Below are 17,224 nucleotides of genomic sequence, written 5' to 3'. Positions count from 1 at the left end.
ACTAAGATAAATGTGCAAATCATAGAGTTTCTTTACACCAACCACGCTACTCATCTCCTATACTTTAAGGGAAATTAATCATAAACAAGGTAAATCTTTTTTATCTTAATGAAGATGTTTCATCCATAGTTTACTCAGATATAAACGATAAGTACTAGAAAACACTACATTCACTTTACAATCACTTTTAGCTAGATCAACATGCATAGTATAAATAATTTCTCATATTCAACATACCCCTTAATACATTTAGTATGAATTTAATTCACACTCAATTTGTTTTTATTTTTGTTTTATTTATTTATTTCTTTTCATTTTCACATAAGCACAAACAACACTTACTCTTATAAAAGAGTATCTTTAAGCATAATTCTTAATCAATTAAGTTATGTATCCCTAAGAAAAATTACATATAATTCACCTTACTAGTTAATGAAAACTAACTATGACTTTTGCTTCTAGCCTTCTCTTGGTGCAGTAGACCAACCTCCTTGCCAAGTCCTATTCAAATGGCACATTAAGCTCTTAATACATGTCTTATTACATAACTAATTTATTTCAATCACTCACAATGATCATTCATTTTATCATATAAATTTTATGTTCCAACTTTTTGTCTCAAAATCAATTAATATTTACAAATATTTCATCTATAGGTCTTAAATCATTAAGATACAAGCTTAATTTCCATTTTCGTAACAATCACCCATTAAGGTTTAAATTCATCTTCTTTAAATTCAATTTCACCTTGAATTCCCCTAAAATAAGGTTAGAATCATAATTACTACGCTCAATACAACATCATATTATAAATCTAGAACATTTGGAGATAGTACAAGCAATCTCTCCAAGTTTTATTACCAAAACTTGTCCAAGCTAGATAAAGGAGGATATGGTTTACCTTTGATTTAATAGGTAGAGGGTTCTTTTTGTTCTCCTTGTAATCTCTTGGTGGAAAAGCACTAAAATTGGCCTAAGATGTTGTTCTTTGAAGTGGATATCAAATAGGGTATTATGGCTGAACAAGAGCTTCTTATCATAACTTTAATGCAAGGCCAACATTGTTAAATGATCATATAACTCATTACATGACCATGTAATGTTCATATATGCAAAAAATTAGCTTCACACTTCATTAACACACATTTGGTGACTCCCACAAAGTTATACAATCATATAAACTATCGTGTAATCCTCCTAGATGGATTGTTTTTAGCATTCTACTTCCTGTACAGTCATATGAATACTTCATCGTACTTACATGTTGGTGTAAGGTCATTACACGATCGAGTAATGTACTTAGGTACACAATGTGGCAATGAAGTTCACACTATGAACTTTTACAACCTGTAACTTCTTCATACGAAATTGGATTTTTACTAATTTTGTATCGATGGAACCACATTAGAATAAACTACAACTTCCCACTAAATCATTATAACTTTTTAGTTATGATGTAATAAGTCCAAGGGTATACGTGTTGCATTAAACAACACTTCACTATTTCAATACTTTGTTTCACGTTGGTACATATTTATGCAAGATAAATATTATAATACATAATTCAAAATTTTAGGGTCATCAAAACAGATATCGATCTTGATGTGGTTGGTTCATTGATGTTGAAATGGGTTTGGGGAGATATAAACAACATTTACCTTGTCATAATAGACAACGATAACGGTGGTGGATGATTGATGTAGTTCATAAAATAAGTTGTAAAGCCAACATATCTCAAAAACGACATCACCGCATTAACAATATTGTGATACTCTTCCTCAACATTGGACATAAAGATCATGGCATGTCGTTTAGAGGACCATGATAGGAGGTGTTGATCAAGAAACATATATTAGTTGGAGGTAGAACGTTTCATGGTGCGACGACCACCCTAATCAATATATGAATAAGCAACCAACCCCAAGAAGGTGAAACATAAAGCTGAAGACCGTGATCTAATGTACCATAAATATATTGTATGATACGTTTGAGAGCGTAAAATATGGTTTTCATGGATCATATATATATATATATATATATATATATATATATATATATATATATATGCGCATGTTATACACTATATGTAAGAACCTGAAATTTAGAGAAAGAAGACTTTTAGTCAAACATTTACCAAAAGGGCAAAATGTTCAGTTATGAGAAAAATATGAGAATATGAAGTTATGACTTCATGAAAATGGCCAAGATACTTTAAGTTACTTATAAGAGGTTAAATGAGTAAGTTTAAGAGAAATAATGCATAATAAGATACATTTTGGCTAAGAGGATAAAACTAGTATTTTATGCTTTTAGACAACTACGTGACTTAACAGATTAAGACTCGTATTAAGTCAATGAGATATGACTTAACAGAGCTTCAGATTATATTCCCACCTTCATGCAGATATAAATATCATAGAAAATAGTTAATAAATAAAGAATTTATGTGCGTTAGAAGTTGGGAGAAAAGTTGTCCCCAAAGCTGGAATGGAATCAACAATGTGCTTTGCTGATCTCCAAGTACCACGAAGCGGTACATAGATCGTCATGACCTGGTGGCGCAAAGTATATTGTCATTGACCACGATTCAACTGGCTACCACAATGTGTTAAAGGGATCATCGCGGCGTAGTATCGTATGAGAGTTCACAATTTCAAATTCTTGTTACTACTAAATGTGTTAGAGTTCAACCTTACATGCAATATCCATTTTGTGATGTCGAGGCTTCAAAGTCACAGAGACTTTTCCAATGATATTACAAAATGTTCCATTGGATCTTTTGTTACTTAAAAACAATTCCATGGCAACGAAGTCTTAAATTCAAGTTGCACACCTTGAACACCTTCCTTGCATTAAAGTTTCAAACTCACATGCAGATTTTAATAAATAACTCCCATTATGGAAACATTTTCATATTCCTATATGACCATCAATATTGATCAAGAATCATCCCAATCTAAAACATGTCACTATGGTTCTTCCAACCAATACTATACTTCCAACTGACCACAAACAACCAATCCTTTGGTATAACCTCAGAATGTTCTTAACAGTTGTTCCAAAACTTTAGTTGCATCTAGTTCTTGTCCTTTTCCCTATCAATGCTCCAAGCATTTAGAAAAATCAGAACAATGGAATATTATGGCATATGTAATCAATCCTATATCTGAAGCATATGTGACTTGATTCATAATGTCTTACATAGAGACCTGATATCTATTCAGTCTCTATAACTATAATATTTCCATATATCGAATTTCATATGTTGAACTAATTCAACACGATATTCATATATGTCAAGGACTAAGTTCTTTTAAACCCTTCAATCTAAAATTTTAGATCTGAAACAAAGTATGAGTGCCCTCTCTCTTAAATCCTTTTATAGCAAAACAATTACCAAAATTTGCAATTTGCAAATTTGAAATCTTTGTATCCTACAATTAGTATTGCCAACTTACAACACTTAACATAAAAATTATGCTCCCACTAACTTTGACATGTACCTAGAAATTAACTGGACTTCTAAAAATCAATACTTTTGACTTCCTTACTAAAATGCAGATTTCTAATACGTGATGCTTCGATAAGTCTTCATCTAGACTCCTCATGTAACATCTCAGGTTTTCAGGTATTTTCAAATCCTTCCTTTGGTAATTAAATATGTCATTTTGGTCCTTGAAATTGGTTGGAATTAGTCCTAAGAAGCCCTAGTGGCAAATTGGTAATTCTTGGGAGCTGGAGTTGTACGTTGGGCGTACATGTGGGTACACTAAGCGTACTAGGGTGCGCCCTAGTAAACATGGCATACACATATGTATGCTAAGCGTACGTGTGTCCGGATGAAAACCCTAACTTTTAGGGTTTGTGGAGTATTTAAACATCATTATGGATCCCTTACCCCCATCTTTTCATCCTTCAAGTTTTGGAATCATTTTTGGAAAACCCTATCTTCTCTAGTGTGTGTGTGTGTGTATGAGAGAGAGAGAGAGAGCTAAAAGTGTGTTTCTTGTGTGGTTGAAGAAGAAGAAGTTGCATCAAGGTGATTGGAGAGTGAAGCAAGCTTGTATATCTTGGATTATCACTTCATAAATAAGCTCCAGAAGGTAAAAAGCTTCTACCTTTATGCGTGGATTGTTTAGATCTTCTTTTGGTAGCTTTTTGTTATTCATCTTGTCCCAAAAGTCCCAATATTATGCATGTTTTATTTTGGACGTGTTGGGTTGTCCTTTCAGACCCTAAGATGGGTCCTAAGGCATAAAAATGAGGTCGTTTGAGCTAGTTTGGTCCCTTTGTTCTTTGTAGGAGGTCTTAATGGATTAATACCATGTAGTAAGCCCTTTTTAGACGACCAAAGTCTTAAAGTTTGATACTTTATGGTTCTAGAGTACTTTTGAGTCATGGATTTGAAGTTTGAGCTTAGGTGCTTAATCCATTAAGCACTTATATTGATTTTAAGACTTGCGAGGTTACGCCCCGCGTAAGTTGATGTACGCCCTGCGTATTGAGTCAACCACCCCGATGGTGGTCAATATGAGGTGGAGTACGCCCAACATACCGAAGGGTTATGCCTCGCATACGCTTCGTGTTTGGAATTCGGACTTTGGGCTTCAGGTTTTGGGCTACCTTCTAGGATTGAGTGCTTGGACCCTCTTTGGACTTCTGGGTATGAGTGTTTTGGGCTGATTTGAGAGTTGGACCTTAGGATAAGGCCCAATAAGGAGTTGGGCCCAATTTGGAAAATTGGGCCAAGTGTGTGCCTTGAAGTAATCTGGGCCTTTTGAGTCAAGATTCGGACTTGGGCCTTGGCCTAATTGTGGAAAGGGTAAAATATACATTTACCCTAATTATGGGTCCTTGGTCAAGTATGGTATTCCAATTTTTAATTTGATGTCTATTTTCTGTGATAGTTTGGGATTTTCCGTGAGTCAGCAGTCGGAGGTCTTAGCACAATTTGACATTATGAGATGAGTCTTCCTTACTATACTTTCGGGTCGAAGGTACCAAGGTCGGCCCATTATTTTAACAACATGATATTATTGATATGCTGAGTATGATATAGATATGCATGCTAGTTTTGATATAGTAGTCTGGTAGATCTGTAGGACTGCCTGTGATATTGTCCGTTTATATGTATATGATATCATCTGTTATATGTTGACATACTTTATGGGTTGGTTTGAGGTTGTACTGCTCCGTGCTATAGCCAACAAACCTTGGAGTATGCCAGATACGAGCTAAGGGCCACAGGGGCATGTCAGTCTCATAATGAGGACTCATGAGCATTCCAGATACGAGCTAAAGGCCGGGAAGGGCATGCCAGACTCGTACTGAGGGCTTAGCGGTATTCATTCCAAGGACTGATCAGGCCGGGAGCAAGCTAGACACAAGTTGTGGGCCGAGGGTAAGCCAGACTTATGTTGTGGGCTTAAGGGTAATCCAGTCTGTTAAGTTGTGGACCCATTACATGTTGTTATTACATTTATGCTATTAGTTATGTATCGGTATTTTAAGGGAACTCACTAAGCTTTGGGCTTATAGTTTTGGATTGTGTTTCAGGTACCTCAGAGGATCGCGGCAAGGCGAGGGCGTGATCGTGCACCTCTTCATGTTTTTGTTTTACGATTTTAGGATTTCTCTAATGTGAAACTTATTTTGAAAACAATTTGTAAACAATGTTGGTTTTGGGTTGTTTAAAAAGTTTAAAATTTCCAAGAATTTTATGAATGTTACACCTCAAGCTTATACACCTTCATTAGATAGCATATATGTGTGTGTGTGTGTTTAAACCCTTTCAGAACTTATAGCTATAAGTCTTGAACGTTCAAACAATTCCTTGCCATTTCTCACAATTCGAACTATGAAAAGGGATGTCGTAATCATATTGCGAATTTGAGAATGCAATTATCACACCCACTAATCATAATGATATTTACTAGATCTTTAAAATCTACTAGCGAAAGTGTTTACTCATAATCATTTTCTTGAATTAGAGCAAAACCTTTTTGCCACCTAGATTTTATGGTGTATGTGTTCCCATCCACGTGAATCTATCATTTCCCACCTACAATCATAAGGCAAGGTTTATGACAAATTCAAATTCTAATTCTAATTTAGCTTTCATGGACTGAACTTTACTTGATCTTATTTCCTTTCCTTCTGGCAGCACAAGGTCCTATTAGTGCTTCCATGTTGTTTAAGCAACTCAATTCTATTGACTAACGTACTATTACTGACCCACGTGCTCTGCCTTTTGTAGTCAAATGAGAACCATAGAACTCATATGCATTGCCAGCCCAACTGGAAGGTTCACAGAAACAAGAATGTGTCAACTTCACATGATATGCTATCAACCTCAGGTCGTGTGCTAGTGATATCTAAAAGTTTTATTCTTGATTTACTCCTGAAACTCTTCAAGATCATTAAGACTCCCACTAACTTCTTGACATATAAGTTTCTCTCTTAAGGAATATTCGTTGACGAGCAAAACAAATATTCAAAAGTTAGTGTGGATTCCCGACAAGAAAACACTTCATTTAATTGGTCTTAGTTTATCCTTTATTTTAATCAAAAATCATAACTTCCAATTCCAATGTGCTAGAGTAAGAAAACATTATTACTCCACATTTCATGAGGTGTTATAAACCTACTTAGTAAGCTTCAAGATACGATTAATTATTTAGAGTATGACTCTCAAACTTAATTGGAAATGAAGTATGACTCATCTCTCGATTTAACCATTTCGACAATATCTGATTCCTCTTCTTAGTCATACAATTGCACAAATATGTTCTTTGAGGATCAATTAATATATAGTTCCACAATCATTAAGATGATCATAAAATATGATACTAAAATACTCTCCTTTCCTTTCAAATTGGAGAAACTTTTATCTGTCTGCTTGATTGATTCTTTTTATTCATTCTGCTACCATTTGAAACTTTTCAAAATATCGGAATTGTGCTTAATCTTATAAACACAACCATATTTACTGAAAGCATTAGTAAATCATGACGAATAAATTTATCATCCTTTGTGGTGGATCTTAATAGTCCACGTCAATATGTACTAGATCGATTAGTCCTTCACTTCGACTCACATAAGCATGTGATCAATGAACGAGTCATAATCTTCCAATGATCAAGATTCTCACATCACACAATTCAAATTGTATGAGTCCAAGTTTCAATCCAATTGAAACTTGGGTGATGAGAATTTCTTATCACTTGGTTAATTATGACTTCACCACAAATGAAACAACTAGAATCAAATCCAATTAATATTGCTAACAATAGAAATGTAACCAGCACTTTCATAAATGCCATTGTAAGGGAAAATATAAGGTAAACGAACTAGATAAAAAAAATCACTTTTATTAATAATAAACGAAAAATTGGAACCTGTACTTACAATGAAAAATGAAAAACAATGTTTCTAGACATTTCCCAAGCAATCTATCATAACTCCTCGGTAGCTCCAAAAATCTGATCATCGAACCATACGACAAAAATTCATCTCTCACGATTAGATTCAACTTACTCTTCTTAAGTTTCTGTCTTTCTCTTAGATCCTACAAAAAACATCAAAATATGATTATCACATCATGTATTAAGAATCTACGAATTAGAACTTTATAAACTAATGGAGTTAGATAATGGATGTACTTGAAGTAGAGTCATATGACTTGAATTTACCATTTCTGAGATCTTTCAGGTAGTTAGGGAAACCTCACAACCAATGCCCTTCCAATTGGCAATAGAAACATATGGAACTTTTTGGATTAGTGCATGGAACTATCTCAGAACTAGCCTTTCTCTTTATCATATGGTCAAATGGTTTGGCCTTGGCCGAACCCATTCCATTGGGAAGAGAAACCTTTTCTGGACTACCATTGTTGCTATTGTCAATGTCCATGGAAATTTGGGAGACAGATCCTTCAAAAACTTTTGCTTGACTTATGCTCTTAAGCATTTCTGCTTCAGCAACAATTAACATATGTGTCAGATCAATTAGGGTCACGTCATGATCCCTCATATAGTAGTATTTAATGAACTAATTATTTGAATCAGGAAGCGAAAGTAGAACCAAGTCAATGGCTAGATCCCTTGGGAAAACGACACCCAACATACCCAATCTATCAATGTACGATTTCAATTTCAAAACATACGCATACATAGGCTTTCCATATTGATGTTTACATACCAACAGGGCTTGAGTGACTTTGTATTTTTCAGCTTGAAGAAAACATGACTTATGGAGATTCATTGGAGGTGGAAGAGGAAAATTTGAATAAGCATGACCTCTATTTCCACCATTGCTCGAAGAAGGGAACATTCTTTCACCTTGATCAGAATGTGGAAGATCGTCTTTAGAAGGAAGAAAACCATTTCCCAAAAATCGAGGAAGACCATTATTGTCTGAACATGACATCTATAATAGGAGAAAAAGAGAATTCAAGTTAGTTGATTTTAATCCTTAATTATTAACACATCAATTTATTATGGCTGGGATCCATATTTTCAATTAGAACTTTGAGAGGGATGTCGTAATCAAAGTCAAATCTATTTTAGGTAGGTAAAACTTTTACCAATTTCAATATCATGGAACTCCTAGATCCTTCGAGATTCATTGAATTATTCAATGGTATGTTTAATCTCGATTATGCTCTCACTTTTGTGACTGGGATGTCGAGGATCACAAAGGAGATGTGAATAACCATGCAAATTAGCTTGGTACTCTCAATGTCATTTATCATCTACTTTTAATGTGTCGGTCAACCACACGCGCTCCATTAATCAATGATAATTTTCGAGATACCCATTACCATCTTTTATTAGTCCCACATTAGTGTGTCAGTTAGCCACACGCGCTCCACTAACGACTTATAAAGTGTAATGTGCAAATTCATGGATTAGCATACAAATTCACATTTTCCTAAAGTAACTAAGAGTGAGATTTAAAATAGTTTAGTTACTTCATATCATTATACTTTTAATGAGATTAACGACCCCCACCAATCAAGGGAGTAGTGGGTAAGAGTGGATACCCAATGACAATCATTTTATAGGCCGCTTCCTTAAACTCCCTTTATAGATCCGCTTCGTAAATGAGGCGTACTAGCGGTTCGACTGAATTTTCTTATACATATAATATATATTAAACTTTTAATTATATATATATATATATATAGTATAAGGTGAATTTTAAAACATTTAAAAACTGCAACGTTTAATCTTTTAATAAATTAAAATTTTAATTTAATTAAAATTCAAACCATTTTATGGATTTATTAATTGTCCTTTTATTAATTACTTAATTAAATTAATCACAAGATCCATAAGGATGTATTTTAAACTTTTCAAATTACCAATTATTATTTGACATTAATTATTTAATTCAATTAATATCTTGATTTATCTATACACTTAAAATAATCATATTAACAAAAAAAATTAATTAAGTCAAATATTTATCTCCTAACTTTTAGGCTTTTAATTTATCATATAGATACACCAAAATTGGATTTGGATGATAAGTATAGCAAGTAATTATCATATAAAAGCAGATTAGGCAGTTAAGGCACAAAATTTCGGATCTGACAGCACAACACGCCGTGTTTCATGAGCACCACGTCGTTTTGGGTGCTAACACGTCGTGTTCAAAGAACACCACGACGTGTTTAATGAACAGAATGACGATTATGTTCACTTCTCCTTGTTCAAGTTAACCATTATATCAATTCAATAGAAAACTGAACCTACGCTCTGATACCGCTGATGGGTTTTGTGACATCCCCAAATTCACGGTCATTTTAAAAAATTTATTTATGCTTATTTAAAAATCAAAGTGTCCATTTTAAAGAATAATGTCACCTCATATAAGCAAATTTACCCCACCCCGTCGATCCTCACAGTGACACGATCCATACTCTCAGATCTAAAATTAACAAATTTACCTAATCCATACTCCCGGATCAGGTATGTTTAATCTATGCTCTCGGGTAAATGATAAATGACTATGCCCACTCCATACTCTCAATTGACTATGTCTAATCCATGCTCTCATATTAATGACAAATTATTATGCCCTCTGCATAACCTCGGACTGAGACGAATGACTGTGTCTAATCCATGCTCTCGGATTAATGACAAATTTTAAAGTTTTTCCCTCCGTGTATATCTCAATCGTACTCGTAAGAAGATACTACCCAATATTCCTTTTAATTAATTTAGGTTTACTCTGTATCCTAAATCATCATATATCGTCAAATATGCTCTTAACACGAATTTCATGCAATATCAAATATTTCACACATAAAAATATGTTTACACTTTAATTAATACTTGTATTAAAATCATGTTCATGAAAGGGACTATTCACTCACTTGTTAAAGTGATGACTTGAAATTCGGACAAAGGTTCGCTTCTAACAATCGTCTTTTCCTTAAACAAAACCTAGCTTTATTATTGCTAAGTTTTAGTCTAATATTTATTGCGACTAATTAACTCAAGGTATACGAGCGATATTGTTTTATAAGTGTTAAACAATACTTTTCAACTACTATGTACAGACAGAGGCCCAACATGAACACCAGAGAGAGGACCATTTTGGCATTTAAGCTGTTTTGAAATCCAACAACCTTATGCGGCCCTTCAAACCAGATTCTCTGTACTGCGAATAGCTAAAAGGTAATATAATAACACTTCGTATAATTTATATTTTATTATACTTAGCTCATATATTGCTTATAGGTTCATAATAACGATAATGAACTTAAACATAAGTTATACTTAAATTAGGGTAAGCATAACTCACTTACAAGAGGGTTTAGCGAAGAATCGGGCTCCTGCCCCAGTTTGGAGTCATCACTTTAACAAGTGAGTACATAGTTACTTTCATCTTACACCTAGATATGAAGTATTTAGTATAAATTATGTGCTATGTGTGCATATTATTTGTGTTCTTAATATCTATGCTGGATGAACAAAATATACATGTTTTATTTGATTTAAAATGTACATGTATTTTATACCTATAATTATGATGGGTAAATGGGTAAATGATATAGATAATGAAATAAATGATGAAAGGCCTCGATGTTTAAGTTGACTTAGTTATCTAGCGGAGTATAGATGACAACCACTGACTATTATATATAGTCTAGTGGAACGTTGGCAGGCTCGGAACCTGTAGGTGTTTGTGAACGATGTGTTCATCGGTGTACTCCATCCCCCTCATGGTTGCCTTACTGACATATATTGCTGACGAATCCCCAAAGCAGTATTGTCTTCCCGATGATGATCCTTAGGCTAGGTTCCTTAATTTAGATGCTTCAGGAACATGAAGTGAGGATAACGGGAACATGTAATCAGGTTGATTGATTTAATGAAAATTAATAAACTTAATTATTGTGGGTTGAAAACCTTAGTGGTCACCAGACTCCCAAGTCTGACCCACTCAGTTTCTTGTATTACATGTAGTGGCAATAGAACATATGAGTGATGATCTGATGAGAGATCAATGGATTATAGGCCATTAGGACAATAGATGTTGTAAGGCATGTACTATTTCTGTTTATGCTTATGTACTGTATTGACAATGACATCCCAACATTTTTAATATAATGAAAAAACACATTCAGAAATGCTTTGATAAATTACTTATCATATTTTCGGGAACAAATTCCGCAACATATTTCTTCAAAAGGATCATTCACTCTTTCTCTATAAACACGATGGCATCTTCAATGTTATTCTCATTTATGTTGACGATGTGATTATGGTGGGTAATAATGCCAACAAAATTCACTATTTCTCTATAAAATATGATCATTCACTCTTTCTCTATAAATACGATGACATCTTCATTGTTATTCTCATTTATGTTGACGATGTGATTATTGTGGGTAATAATGCCAACAAAATTCAAGAAATGAAGACGTGTCTACATGCTAAGTTTAGCATCATCTTGGAGTTCTAAAGTATTTTATTGGAATTTAGGTGGTAAATACTTCCGATGGTTTGGTTCTCAATCATAGAAATTTCACTATTGACATTTTTAAGGACAATGGTATGATGGGAGCTCGTTCTAGTTCGTTTCCAATTAAAAAAATCTTTAAATTGATCAAGATGAAAGCCAACCAAACGTTGATGTGAATCAATATCAACGAATGATTGGTAGACTTCTTTATTTGCAAGCCACTAGACCAGACATAGCCTACTCGATTAATGTTCTTAGCCAATTCATTGCTAATATTAGACAACATCATCTTGACGCTCTTATGTGGGTTCTTCGTTTTCTCAAGGCTACCCTGGTCAAGGAATTCTCTTACCACGTTCAAGTGGTAATAACCTTTTGGATTACTCTGGCTCAGATTGGCTTGGATATCCCATGACAAGGCATTCTCAGACACATTATCTTCTTCTTTTGGGAGGAGCTCCGATCTCATGGAAAACTAAAAAGCAATTTGTTGTCTCTCGATCTTTTGTTGAAGTTGAATATCGCGTCATGGCCACTACTATAAGTGAAATCATTTGGATGCGTTGGTTATTGAAGGAGTTAGGTGTTGAACAACATGTTTCTACAACTCTTTTTTGTGACAATCAAGTTTCCCGTCACATTGCTAATAACCCTATTTTCCATGAGCGCACCAAACATGTGAAGGTAGATTGTTATTTTGTCCGACAGAGAGTTGAATCAAAGAAAGTCCAGCCTATACACGTTGATACCATGTTACAGCTTGTTGATTTGTTCATGAAAGGTTTAGGTGCTCAACATATGCGTTTTCTTCTAGACAAGTTGGGCATTTGTGACATTCATGCTCCACTTGAGGGGGAGTATTAAATTTGATTTGAATATTTTGTTTGTTATTATCTCCTATTTCCTGGCTAGTCATATTTTTTTTTCCTTTTATAGTAATATATTTATAAGGATTATTGAGATCTTTGAAGAATCAATGAGAACGTATCAAATTTATGACATTGTCACAATTAAAATTGGATAACCTATAACTTAGCAGTTGACACTCTACTTGCAATATTGACACCTTTTAGTTCAATATACGACAATATATACTATAGTAAATACGAATCAGCAATCCAACGTGCACGAACGAGATTGTTGATGCAATCAAGATTATATGTTGCAAGTGACGTCCATCATAGTGGGGTTGATGCATCAGGTTTTATATCCATGTGGAGTGTGAGGTTGAAAGTTCGATTCCTTTAAACTACCTCTTGTAGTGCCAAATGTGGAGATTTTTCTCTGGAAATCCCTATGAATGCTAGGTTTGTCCTATAAAGAAGCTCAAACCTGAGGTGCTCGTTGAAGTATTGCGAGTAGACTTTCAGTTAATTTGTTTGTCTGTTACCAAAAAAATCAAGATTATATGTTGATGTATTATCGTAAGTCATAAAATATAATTCAGATGTACTAAAGCAGCCCCTTGCATTTAAATACAAATACCAAAATCCCCCCTTTACACATTTTCTATGCCAAACAACCATGGTTTTCGATTATTTTTTATTCTAAACTCCAAACCAGTTCGAAAGCAAATATTCAATAACCAGTTCCATACCCGATTTAACCGGTATCGTAACGGAACTTGTTCCCTTATATCTTGGTTCGGTCTTCAGTTCTAGGAAAAGTTCAGTTTCGGTTTTATGTTATTCTGGTTCTTGAAACAAACACACCCCTAGCTGTAGTAACAACCATAGATGGGGGAGAGGTGGAGAGGTTTTGGTGGTGGGTGTTTGTAGGTGATGATTAGAGATAGGAATGGATGGTCTAGGGTGTTGAAGAAATCATAGGAATGACGTTACAACAATATTTTACAATAATTAATAAACGCCAACACAAACTTCATAACGATCTTAATTGATATAATAACAAGTTTTTTATTCAACTTTATCAACCGACAAAAGTTATAACTCCAATAAAGGGAGTTATGTTACTTTTGTACCACTCCATTAAAGGTTGATGGTTCAAAACAAATGCAAATGTATCGGCCCCCTATGTATGTCCTGTTACTCTCCACGTGGTATGTGCCATTGGCATTAAATATACCGATTTCAACCAATTTATTATCGTGGGTAATATGAATGCGCGCCCATGAAGTCTTCGAATTTATGTAACATAGTTGACTCATTTTATCATCTGTAAAAGTTATACAATTGATATTGCGCTTAAAGAAATATTGGACTCCCACTAATTAAATTCAAAACATAAAATTCCAAAAGTAACTACCAACAAAAAGTCGAAAATCTTCCCACAATCATGTTTGGACAAGAGTAGTAATGAGATGGATGACACCAGAAAAGGTCATTTGGAACAACAATAGCTTTGCTTTGTGTTAGCATCTTTAACTAGGCTTACACGATTGAGAGACACTTCAGATTTGTAGGAATCGGAGTTAAGGACCTTTCTTCTAACATTATCATAAATGGCACGAATCACGATCTCAAAAGCTGTTGTAACATTAGTGGAATCAAGTGCGGATGTCTCTATGAAGAAAAGCCCTTCCTCTTCTGCAAGATTTTTGCCTTCTTCAATGCTCACGTCCCTGATATTCTCCAAATCGCTTTTGTTCCCTACCAGCATCGTTGCCATTGATGTATCACAGTGAGCTGCAAACGTTAAATGTAATCTAATCAAACCCAAATTCATAACATTCAAACAAAGTTTAATTGGTTTCTCTAGATCCAAAACGTAAGCTCGATGTGAAATTGCAACATCTTCCGATTCAAAGGACTTGTTACGAAATACGAAATCAATTTCTTTTCAATTTCTTATCGTGAATAGCAAGTCAAATTGTTTTCAACGAATGGAAGGAGTAACATAATATCTTCGAGATCTAATCCTTTTGCAACCAAATGACAAATCCAGTAATAATCCAATAAAAACGATAGAATGAGAGAAAATTGAACAAGGAGTGAATTGAAATCGAAAAAGAAAAAAGGGGGAAAACTTACTGTTGAGTTCACCGAGCCAGCGCTTAATACTTTCAAAGGTAGTACGGCGACTAATGTCATAAACAATGAGTGCACCGACGGCGCCGCGGTAATAGGCGGAGGTGACGGCACGGAAGCGCTCTTGACCGGCGGTGTCCCATACTTGAGCTTTAACCTCCTTGCCATCGATATCTACGACCTGAGTTTGAAACTCGACACCAATGGTGGCCTTTGAGTGCAAATCAAACTCATCTCTAGCGAAACGCGACAGCAGGTTTGATTTTCCGACAGCGGAATCACCAATCACGACTATCTTGAAAAGGTACTCCTCTCCGCCTTCTCCTTCCTCCATTTCTAGAAAGAGAAAGTTGTGATAATGGTGTCCTCGAGACGTGAGACTTTTTAAAGGAATACAAATCCTACTCGTTGAAAAATTAGAATCAAATGATTAATTATAGAATGAGATGATATTTTGATTAGAAAATCATATAAAAACTCTTAAGTTTTTATATTATCTTATTGGTTTTTATTTTTTATTTGGTTTTCTGTGTATATTTTTTATTATTTTCCGTTTTTTCAAAAATTTTTGTTAAAAATCAAACTCATATAAAAAAGTTTACGAAAAGTTTACCGTTTCTTTTTAATTTTTTTCCTCTCAATTTTACATTATAGTTTTGATGCAAATTACTCTTTAAGGATGTTTTATATGTGTATTTTAGAACTCATGATATTTAATAATTGATGAGTAGATAATAACTGTAACATATTTAGATATGAATTTATATTTTAAGTTTAATAGTTTGATTATTTGACAAATAAATACTCAAATAATCATCCTAAAAACGAATTATGAGCACTTTGGTGATCATGCCACCATCTGTCACACCCTTCTTTATTCACCGTCTCAACATCATATAAAGGAGGATCAGTAGCATTGTCAGCATGAAAAAAGAGTGAAGAAGGTGAAATCGAAAAGGAGGGATGAAGTTGCGTTGTTAATTATGACTATGCTCACCCGCTCCTTGCCATGTCACCATGTCGTGAAGGAGGGGTAGTGTTCTCTCCCGAGAAGAGCTTTACATCAACATTATGTTGCTGACATCATACTCATACCCAACACTCTTAATGATAGTTTAAATATGATCACAGTTAGGGATGAGCGCGGTGCGGTTCAGTGCGGTTATTGGCTAAAATCTCACCAGTAACCGCAAATGCGGTTAATCCATTTTCAAAACCGCTCCGGTGCGGTTAAGCGGTTATTTTTGCAGTCAGTTTTTTTTTTTTTTTTTTGGGCTTCAGTTATTAACCGCATGGATTTGGTGCGATTATTTTGTGTGGTTTTTAACCGCAATTTAAAATTCAAACGGTTTTAATAGAACATATTATTTGTAATAATAAAAAACAATAATGTATAAGACAATTAACTTAAATCACAAACAACTAATATCTTAAAAACATCAAATCACTAGTAATTAACAATAAGCATCCTAAAATTGTCAAATTTCACAATTTTCCAAAGTTAAACATAACAAAAAATCAACACTTTTGTCTTCTAAAATTTTATTATTTTTTCATCCATGAAACTTATCTTATTTTTAATATTTAATATATTAATAATTAATAATAAAATTTGTATATAATATATGCAGTGCGGTACGGGTTTTTTTTTTTTTTTTTGCGGTTAAATAACCGCACCGCACCGCAAATTTGCGGTTTTTGAAAAACCGAAAACCTCACAATCGGTTTTTATTGCGGTTGTGGTTTATGCGGTTTTTGCGATTAATTTTAGTTCCAGTGTGGTTTTTGCTCACCGCTAACAGTTAAGATGTTAAAGTTTTGATTTGACTCAAAATTAATTAGAATGTAATGATTAATAATAAATAAACAAGACAAATCTTTAAAAGATGGTATTTAACTGTTTATTTTAAATAATCTAGAGCATAATTTTAAATATATTTATATTTATTGTAGAATATTTAAAAAACTTATTATATATTTGGAGAGGGAGTGGAGGGGCGTTTAGCAGAGAATAAATGCGTGATTTACGGAATCTTAACACGCTACACCAATTTTGGTCTCTGCCTAATAATATTCTTTCTTTCGATTATTTATTATATTTTGCAAGGATGATACTTTGCATCTATTTTTCAATTAGCTTGTGCACCAACATATGTTCTGACACCACTTATTAGCTTATGATTATGATTATATGGTATATATTTTTACCATATATAGATAAAATTAACTAGTTGTGGATTTGACTAGGTTTACCTCAATCA

The 17,224-nt window shown here is 34.0% G+C and overlaps 1 protein-coding gene across 1 annotated transcript; it reads right to left on the bottom strand.

Moving 5' to 3' along the window:
• Positions 1–14,120: 14,120 nt before the first annotated feature.
• On the bottom strand, positions 14,121–15,358 carry LOC145055440 (ras-related protein RABA5b-like). Its single transcript, XM_079003764.1, has 2 exons — positions 14,967–15,358; positions 14,121–14,621 (listed from the first exon to the last, which is right to left on the bottom strand). Exons 1-2 carry the CDS (start codon positions 15,295–15,297, stop codon positions 14,317–14,319), a joined length of 636 nt encoding a protein of 211 aa, XP_078859890.1. The 5' UTR covers positions 15,298–15,358; the 3' UTR covers positions 14,121–14,316.
• Between the last annotated feature and the right edge of the window lie 1,866 nt (positions 15,359–17,224).

The sequence above is a fragment of the Lactuca serriola genome, chromosome 5 (assembly GCF_051521515.1).
Source record: "Lactuca serriola cultivar US96UC23 chromosome 5, Lser_US96UC23_V15, whole genome shotgun sequence".
NCBI lineage: Eukaryota > Viridiplantae > Streptophyta > Magnoliopsida > Asterales > Asteraceae > Lactuca > Lactuca serriola.
This window is presented reverse-complemented; position numbering and strand designations above follow the sequence as displayed.